Source organism: Octodon degus, unplaced genomic scaffold (genome assembly GCF_000260255.1).
Source record: "Octodon degus isolate 3935 unplaced genomic scaffold, OctDeg1.0 scaffold00052, whole genome shotgun sequence".
Lineage (NCBI taxonomy): Eukaryota > Metazoa > Chordata > Mammalia > Rodentia > Octodontidae > Octodon > Octodon degus.
This window is the reverse complement of record NW_004524628.1, coordinates 8,375,391-8,385,060: the sequence shown is the minus strand read 5'-3', so window position 1 is coordinate 8,385,060 and position 9,670 is coordinate 8,375,391. Positions and strand designations below refer to the sequence as shown.

At 52.8% G+C, this 9,670-nt stretch overlaps 1 protein-coding gene across 1 annotated transcript in view; it reads right to left on the bottom strand.

Moving 5' to 3' along the window:
* Positions 1-1,934: 1,934 nt before the first annotated feature.
* Positions 1,935-9,670, bottom strand: part of Slc9a4 (solute carrier family 9 member A4) — a 48,764-nt gene continuing 41,028 nt past the window's right edge. The window contains exons 9-12 of the mRNA XM_004633262.2: positions 8,779-8,875; positions 5,705-5,836; positions 5,266-5,353; positions 1,935-3,074 (exon numbers count right to left, since the gene is read on the bottom strand). Coding sequence (XP_004633319.2) covers positions 2,737-3,074; positions 5,266-5,353; positions 5,705-5,836; positions 8,779-8,875 — 655 coding nt within the window. The 3' untranslated portion in view covers positions 1,935-2,736. The remainder of the gene's footprint in view (positions 3,075-5,265; positions 5,354-5,704; positions 5,837-8,778; positions 8,876-9,670) is intronic.

The window sequence follows — 9,670 nt, the reverse complement described above, 5'->3', positions numbered from 1 at the left end:
CACACATTAGGAGGGACTTCCAGGCCACGTCCCTGCAGGGGAAATGAACTCAGAGCCGCAAGTTCCATTGACAAGATGCAGTCTGACTGTGTGAGTGCTGAAATGCGGGATGTGGTGGCCAGGGGAGCAATGGCTACACCCTTGCCTTGGGCACACGGCCACGTCCTGTGCACAGGACACAGGACCAATGAGCCAGCAGCTGGTCTGACTGGAAGATGTTGGTAGCCTTGCTCCTTGCCGCACGTGCTCTCTCCCTTTCGAGATACAGTGGTCCTTGCTTATCCTCGGTTCCACTTCCCGTTTCAGTGACCGAGGCAACTGCATCCAAAGTTGTCCAATGGAAAATTCCAGAAATGTACAACGCACACATTTTAAATTAGCTTTTTACCATGTGTGGTTGTAATTGCTGCCTTTATTCTCCTTAACTCCATCACTGCCGTGTGCATCTAGGAAAAATCCATTGGCGTGGAGGGAAAAGCCGGCAGCAAAGGCCGCTGGCAAGTGCCCTGCTGGCCTCGGATGACGCAGGGCCTAGGGGTCACCTGTGCAGTCCTTTGTCCACCCATCACTCTGTCAGTTGGCCTCTCCGTGGCCTGAGCTCACTTTCTGCAGTAGAATGTGGTTCCTGGTCCAGGTGGGCAACTTCCACTAGTTATGCAGACCCTGCTTAATGGCACCTGCATGTGACAGCAAGCCGGAGACTCTGGTGGAGCCCTTGCACCTGAGTCCTGGCTGGGTACTTTCAGAAGGACCTGTGCAACCGAACCTCTGCTGTACATCGATAGAGAACAATAAGTGATGTAGGGACCCCTTACCTCCAAGACGCAGCCTTGCCCGTCACCTTAACAAGGTGGATTTGGATGACAGCTCTGCCACCTCTGTCTCTGTCTCTGTCTCTGTCTCCACCCCCCCCATACACTTCTTTGCTTGCTTGTTTATTTAAACAAAAAGCAAATCCCAAGGCTTTACATGTGATGCTATCCCGCTTAGCTGATCATTATCATGTGGCAGTGTACAACTTCTATTAAAGCGAAAGCCCTCAGATCAGAAGCAGCATTGTATTACAGCCCCAGAGGACCAGCCAAGGGGTCCCTTGCCGTTTCTCTGGCTCAGCAGGCTAGGGACAACCATTCACAACATATAAATCTCAGACAAAGCCAAATGTCCTTGGCCCATTCCTGGTGTCCTTAGGTCCTACCTGAGGACGTGGCCTTTTCCCTGTGAGGGACAGCAACCCTGAGCGCATGCCAGGCCCCCATCTATGACATCTGGAAGATAAGAATGCTGAGGAGGACACCTTCACTTACATCCCTCCCCAACCTGTGGTGCTGCAATCAGTGGAGCGTGGAGAAGCAGCCACTGAGCCAAGACGTAAACATCACCGAGAGGAGAAAAACCTGCTAAAACCTACGAGGGCTCAGAAAAGAGAAAGCATAGATGGATGGCAAGACAGACCAGTGGCTGAAACCAATGACTAGCCGGCCCCTCCTTGTCTTTCTCATGCTGGGCCACCAGAACAAACAGATGTGTTCATGCAGAAGCATAAGTCACAGGGAAGTCCTCTGCACCCCCCAAAAAAACACAAGGACACGTAGGGATGAAAGGGGTCAGGGCAGATCTAGGGAACGTTCAGTGGGAGCCTTTATAGATGGACAGGATTAAAACTCAGGCAAGGGTGGTAGAAGTACCAGAAATAGTAATGGTAAAAGGATATCTAGTTAATTATCACAGGTTATTCATTTGGCACATTAAATGAAGCCTGTGGAGTGATTATTAAGAGACAGGTGGCCAGAGAGAAGAAAGGGAGGAAGGGAGAAAGAGAGAGAGGAAGAGAGGGAAGAAGGGAGGGAAGGAAGGAAGGAAGGAGAGTAGAGAGGGAGGGGGAGAGAAAGAGGGTTAGAGGGAGGGAGGAAAGAGGGAGGAGGTATAGAGGAGGAGGGACAGAGAAGGAGGGAGGGAGGAGGAAGAGAGGAAGGGAGCAGCGTTAGTGCTGTCTGGTCTAATTGGCAAGCTGAAGCGTGCGGCTCAAAGTGCAGCCGGGGAACAACGCCGAGTGCTACGTACACCTCACAAGTACCTGGTGTCCATGTCATGGTGGTCAGATGCTGTGGCCACTGTGTTTCTAATATTTGCTTTTAAAATCAATATTGCAATTATAGGATAGACCATGAAGCCATTGATCTGATCTTCCTCCTGTAGTGTGCACTGCACCCACCACTGTTGCCCATTGGATACAGCAAGGTTATAAAAATTTTTGCCAGCTTTTCAGATAGAAGATTGCATATCAGATATCAAAATCAAAACAAGTACACTCACTGGAGGGAGGACAGCTCACCAGGTACCTCGGCCCTGGGGTCCTCACCTGCGAACACAGCGTTTGTGCCAGGAGATGGCCAAGACTCCACCTCACTCTGCCTGATTCTAAGCTGCACACACGCGTGGTCAGCGCGAGTCACCAACCAGCGCCACTTCCATCTCAGTGCCCGTGCTGGGTCAGAGGCCTTCAGAGGGTGAGCTTAGGAAGGCGGGGGCCCAGCTCCTATCACTGCCCCCCAGCTCAGAAGGCGGCCCCTCTACACCTCGTTCCCAGATTCCCTAGCATCTTACTGTCTCTTAGACACTTGTATCCAGTAACTCCAAGAAAGCCAACTCCACGGCTTGCATCTGAAGACCTCTCTCTCACAACCATGGAGGACAAGCTCTGGAAGCCCAGAAGCAGTCCTGTGGGCAGCAGCTCTACTTCCTGCGGAGCAGAGGGCTGTGGGACTGGCCATGCTCCCTGCTGTGTCCACGCTCCACCGTCCACCTGGATCTGAGGGTGGAAGCCTCCTCGTCACTCTCCTCCCTCGATTCAAACTCCTCGTCCAAGGCAAGGAACAGTGGTCGGGGCCGCACCACTGCCCTCCTGCCCAGCCCAGGGTCTCTGCTGTCATGGAAGGGCAGCGTCATTGTGCCCTGGGGTAAGCTCTTCATGGGGATCACCTCCCGCGCCAACCAGCTCTCCCGAAGTGACCCCAACTGGGGTCGTGCGCTGAAAGTGATGGATGGGAGCCCAGGCTCGCTGCTGTCATCATCTAGAAAGACAGAGTGGCAAAAAGGAAAATCAGATTCAGTATCGGAGTGAAGGCTTCCTGCCCAGAGGTCAGGAACTCAGGGCAAAGTTGAGCCTGCTCTGTGGTCCCACCCCTCACCCTCCACATAGCTTCTCTTTCAAGGTCACTGTTCCAAGGCCAGGAGACTGATGCTGTGTCATAGGCACATGAAAATGCATTGAATCCTGTTGGTCAAGCCAGTCCCCTGGGTGACTGAGATAATGTTTTGTCACAAGATTGGCCCAACAGGCCAAGGACATGAGCCATAGGCACAAGCTTGCTATGTCTAAAAGGCCCTTTGCCCTGAATCCAATTTTCCTTCTTGCCACTCTGTCTTTCTAGATGACAACAGCAGCTGACCTGAAGACCACAGGGCACTGCTGTGTGGTGGGGGGATGGACTGCTTCGGGTTGGCCTCTCCTGGGTGGCTCCCTGGACATCTCAGCCTATGAGCGCTATGTCTGAGTCTCATCCCTTTTGACCAGCAGAAGGCAACCCTGGGGACACTGGAAGTGAGGGACCAAGAGATGAGGATGCAGCTGTGTTCGTTTAAAGGAAGGGGGAAAAAATATTCCCATAGCCCAAGAGAATGCAGCACAGTCAGAGGTTTATATGGACAAAGGGTGCTTGGGAAGGGGCTACCAGAAAATCTTAACCTGTCCACTCAGCAGTGCTTTCCAAGCATGGCAAGGCCAGCAGGAGAAAGTGAGGCCCGGGCAAGCTGCTCTGAGTGCGGAAAGTAAGTAGCATTAGTCAATAAGCCCATCTTTTCACGGCTTCGTCTTGATCTGTGCTCTGCAGAGGGGCCAGCACCTGAGGGACAGTGACCTGGATGCCTCTGTCCCCACAGCCTGATCTTTCACCATGCACTTATTCCCTAGAGTGTAAAGGTCCCTCAGGAGACACATTCTGAGTTGTGGTCAGGTGGGCTCTTGGCCTAAGGAAGAGGCTCATGCAGGTGGCTTGCGCGGTGGCCTAACTTGAGTGACAAGATGCGTCCAGCATTCAAAGAACAGCCCCACCTTCTGGGATGACCCCATGTTAGAAGGTGGGTCATCTCTGTTCTAGATGGTCATCTAGAATGTCTCTAGATGTTCTATTCTTTAATATAATCCTTATTTAAGAGTCACACGCCAGGGCTCTGATGAACCTGCTCTGGGTTATCTCAGGAGAAATGTCAGTGTCACGTTCTTCTTCCTTTCTATTCACCCAAATGGCCAAAATAGCACTGGATTATTTGTACCAGGAGGATATTTTTAAGTCAATCTATCCCATGCCCTATGTTTGTTGCTGTCTGGTTTAGTTTGCCTGCTTTGTTTGTAGAGTAACTCAGTGACAACCTCAAATACTACTGAGTAGGCGAGTCCAGTCTGGGGGTAGATAATTTGACCAATGAAAAAAAATGAAGTTCAAAACCATCTTCATCCTGAATGTTGTAGTGGAGCAAAGGTGGCATTTTATCCTGAAGGAAAAGACCGCATTGGGAGCTCAGCCCCTTGAAAATCTCTTTAATCCTTACCCAAAGAGAAATCTCTCACGGGTTGCAATCCACATGCAAAAACTAAAGGACTGTACTTGTCAGCAAAGATACCTGGGTGAATCGCTACCTAATGTTGCCATACACTTCAGAGGAGATTTAATAAAACTTTTCTAATACCAAATATATCTTAAAACGTAGAAGCTGAACATGAGGCTTGAGGAAAACTGACTGGCAGTAGGCAGGGATGACACCCATCGTGGGCAGAGTTCCCCAAATTCATTTGAAGATCAACAACCAAATAAAGAATGAGTGCATGGGGCTGGTGAGATGGCTCAGTGGTCTAAAGCACCTACTTAGAACAAACTTAGCAAAGCACAGAGACCACGGTTCAATCCCCCAGCACCACATGCCAGCCAGCCCCGCCCCCTGGTGGCTGAGCTGGCCACACACACACACACACACACACACACAAATAAATAAATAAAAATTTTTTTTTTTAAAAAAAAAAAAGAAGAATGAGTGCAGAAAGGCAGAAAAAGGAAAAATCCACAAGGAGATAGGCCATGGTCTCCCCGGATACCAAACCTGTCACACCGCCCCACAGCTCGCATCGGAATGTTAAGATTCGCAATCTTGCGAGGCCCCCACGCAGCCACGGGCGACGGCCCGGGGAGGGACGAGCCCCCCGGTTACCTGTGGCCTCTGTGGCACCCGTGTTTCTCCTCCAGGCCTGCTGCTTGCCGTAGGGGAAGGACAGGTAGCGGACGTTCTTGGCGCCGGCCTGCGGGGATCGAGTGAGACCCAGTGAGAACCTCGGCGGGCCCAGACGGGCCAGAGGCCAGGCCGTGCTGCAGGCCCTGGCTGGGCGGAAGAAGCAGGCGGCGCAGCCTGCCTCCTGTGCCAATGGGCTGCCCAGGCCTCCGTGCCACCCCCGGCCCGGCCTCGGAACCGAGCCCCGGACGGACTCTGCACGCGCCCAGCCTCCCAGCAGAAGGCGCGGTGGACGCGCGCGTGCTGCACGAGGTGCCGCACGGGCTAAGCCGGGTGCAGGCCTCAGGAGGCTCTGCCGGGGGACAGCCCGGGGACGAGGACGCTGGCAGACAGGCCCTGTCTGCCGCACCGGCACCCGCACCTGCGGCCCCCAGGGCAGGCGGCGGCCCTCGCGAAGGCTCTCCCGCAGCGTGTTCTGCCGCCGAATCAGGATCTCCTTCGCCTGCTTCTCGCTGCTCTGGGGCTTGAGGTTGTACTTGTTGTAGGACAGGGTCTGCAGAGAGAGCAGGACAGGTTAGGACTCGCCCAGCGGACTTCTGGTCCCGGAGGTCACAGGACATCGGCTCCATGGGGGAGGGGTTGTGTGGACCTGGAGGAACCGCGCGCAAGAAAGAGCTGGTCTTCTGCCGTGGAGTACGCGGCACTTGTCTATTTCGCAGGCAGGAAGCCTGGAGGTCTCTGAGCGCACAATGGAGGTGCAGGGTTCCCCCACCCCACCATCTCGGGGACAGGTCCCTCAGAGAGTACCCTGGATCCGCTTTGCCATTACACCTCAGGGCCTGCAGGAGAAGCCACTTGGCGTCACTTGCGGTGATCCTGAGGCTTGGCGCGTCCCAGCTGTGCCCTGGCCGGTGGCAGAGAGCACCGGGACGAGCACGCTGCTCCCCTCCTTCTAAAGCACATGGACATAGTCGCCAAGGCCACTCCAGGAACTGCCCACCAGGCTCTGACCTCTTCTTGGAAACTGAGCTGAATTCAGAAGAGCGTTTCTCATGCTCCATGCCTCCACGTTCAGAGCTTCCTCTGGTACATGCAGAGGACAGAGCCTTCCAGCAAAGTGGCCAGACGCCCCACGGGTCTCAGTTTCAGACCTACTGTGGATTAGGCCCAGCCAGAGGCAAACACTGGCCCAGGTGGCCCCTGACTCCCCCGACAGGTGTTTCTGAGACCTTGCCACTGAGCAGCGCCTTGACCACCAGCGGCCCACCAGCGGCCCAGGCTAGAGGAGCGCGGGCAGCTTCAACACACAGTTAACATCAATCCTTAAAAATGCGGATTTCAGCTGGCGAGATAGCTCAGAGGTCTAAAGCACCTGCTTACACAAGCTTAGGCAGGCGCAGAGGACCCTGGTCTGATCCCCGCCCCCACATGCCAGGTCAGCCCTTCCCTCAGGGTGGGCTAAGCAGGCCTAAATAAATAAATAAATATAATTAAAAAACAAAAGTGCAGAATTACTCTAGAAGTCGTGGAAATGGATAGCTGCACTTGCAGGGTGATTTTTTTCTTTAAGAGAACAAATGGATCATGGAAGAAGAGAGGAACCTCAATACCCTTGTGAAGCTGAAGTTGGAAAGGAGAACTACGGAGGGGTGGGACTGCTGAGCCTCACCCTCAGGTACCAGAGTGGAAACAGAGGCTCCTGTTCTTTTCACGGGCTCCCCACGGTGGGCCCGCAGGATGACAGGCGGCCACTGTGCTCCAACTTGGGGCAACGAGAAGGAAGAATCTGTGTAGCTTTTAGAAGAGAGCTCTGGAGGACTGGGGAAGAGGGGAGCCAACGTACAGAGAAGAGGGGGGCTACCTGGGCTACCTGAGCACCTGCTTCAGGGAAAACAGCAGCCCTACTTTTGACTGGATTGGGGTTGCCAGATCTTGCCTCTGCTGCCCTAAACATGCCCTAAATTCATCCACTTGGGGAAAAGGCTGAGGGCTTGGAACTCCTGGCCCTGGCTGTCCCTGAGCTGCCTGCATTCTTCAGCCCGGGAAGCTCTTATCGCGGCATCTAATGCAGCGTGCAAGAGTCTTGCTGAAAGTTTCACTTGGAAAGCTTTAGAGCCCTGGAATTTACTCCGAGCAGCTCTCAGCAACACTCAGTCCTGCACTCACACAGTCCCTCGAATCACCCTGAAAAAGAAGCCAGAAGTGACTCTCTGTGGATTATGTGAATCTGGGGACACAGAGAGAACACCAGGAAGATGGTCAGGAGAGCCGTGTTCTTAGCTTGGGTTTATTTTGTGACCTTGAATAAGGTTGCTCCCCAGGCTTACTGACCCCAGCATTTTCCACTTAGAAAGAGCTTGCTGTAGATGATTAAAAAAAAAAATTTTTTTTTTTTTTGATACAGGGTCTCACCCAGTCACAGCTCAGACTCATAGTGATCCTCCTGTCTCAGTCTCCTCTGCACTGGGATTACAGACATGTGCCACAACACCCAGTTTCTGTGGCCAGCTCAGCTCGGGGCCAGCATAGCATGAAGTACCAGGGATTGAACCTGGGTCCTTGCATTTGCCAGACAGGCACTTAGACTGCTAAGCTATCTCTCTGGCCCTAAATGACTTTTAAAAATCCCACTAAGAAATGGTCTATGTGACACAGGCACCAAAGCAAAGGCCTTCCCATACTGATTATAGTTCCATCCTAGAATCAGGACACACAAACTTAGGAAAAAAAAAAAAAAAAAAAGAGACTTCCTATCTCCCTTGTCCCTTTCTCTCTCCCTTGATGCTTGTGCTATCTTCCGCCACCATGACTTTTAAAAATCCCACTAAGAAATGGTCTATGTGACACAGGCACCAAAGCAAAGGCCTTCCCATACTGATTATAGTTCCATCCTAGAATCAGGACACACAAACTTAGGAAAAAAAAAAAAAAAAAAGACCTCCCACAGCAGGTGGCATCAGCTCAAGTGGCATTTATGCAAGGCTCCAGAAGGACTCATCCATTATCCTAAGAAATATTCTTGCATGCACCAAGATCTACTAAAGACTCCATGCTTATTTCCTAAACTGAAAACTAAAATGCCTCATGTGTCTCCTTTTATTCCAGCTTTAAGCATCACACTGTCAATGTGTCAATTTTACAGCCCCTTATTAGACTGGTAATAGACGGGGGTGTGCCCTGGTGCCACACTTCTTCTGTGGTGCTGTGGTGACCGTGACAGCTGGTCCTTCTTTGGAAGAGAGGAGACCCCGGGTTTCTAGAAGCCTCCAGGCGCAGGGCTGGAGCAGCCTGACCCCTAGAGATGGCAACTGGAGCTGCATTTCCTTTCATGCCGCCAGTGCCAACTTTACAGCAGAAGCCTGACAAAGAACTTTCTGTCCTTCCAACCAAGCAGAGAAGACTCGTTCAGGGAGAGGTTGATGGGAGCGAGAACAGGTTCTAGGAGGGCCGGTCCCCAGGGCAGGCCGGGGACACCGGGCAGCGGCTTGTACGCACCCTTTGTCGCACTTGGTACAGGTTGTGTGTCAGGATGTCTCTCATGGACTCCACGTCTTCAGGGGAAAGCCTCTTGGTCTCTTGTGTCCTCTGCGCCCTGGGAGCACAGTTGAAGGCAAGTTACCAGCACTGTCCCCCTTGGGGAGAAGCTCCACAAAGTGCCCACGAGCCTCGCCCTGCAGTGAGCTCCACAGTCCCGTTCTTACAGCACTTTTCCTCCTGTGTCTGCAAACTGACTTAAACACCAGAGCAGGTATTGCTCCTGGAGCCTCTCCATGTACAAGGTGGTGGCAGCCAAACAATCTTTGCCCTCCTCTATGAATCTGCTGTGAACTGACAGGCTGACAAAATAAAATAAAGCCCCGTGAGTAGAAACAGCACCAGGAAACGGAATCCCGATGCTCTTCAATTAGACAGAAATAATATTCCTCAGAGGTCAGTCTTTGCCAACTCTGCACCGAATCACATCGCAGGCCAGTTCCCAGGCCGATGCCGTGCACACACTGCACTGTGGGCAGAGGTGTTCTAAGCAAACTGCAAAGGCGGAGGAGCGCACGTGTCTTGGACTTACAACTTTGGAGGATCTTACTTTTTGCCAGGCAATGATTTAAGAAATTGGAATTGCCTTCCACAAAGAGAAAATTAAATCATTTACAACAGGAAGGTTGGCCCAGCTCAGAGGCCCTGCACACCAGGAGCCCCCAACCCTGCACACCAGGAGCCCCCAACCCTGTACACCAGGAGCCCCCAACCATGCACACCAGGAGCCCCCAACCCTGCACACCAGGAGCCCCAACCCTGCACACCAGGAGCCCCCAACCGTGCACACCAGGAGCCCCCAACCCTGCACACCAGGAGCCCCCAACCCTGCACACCAGGAGCCCCCAACCCT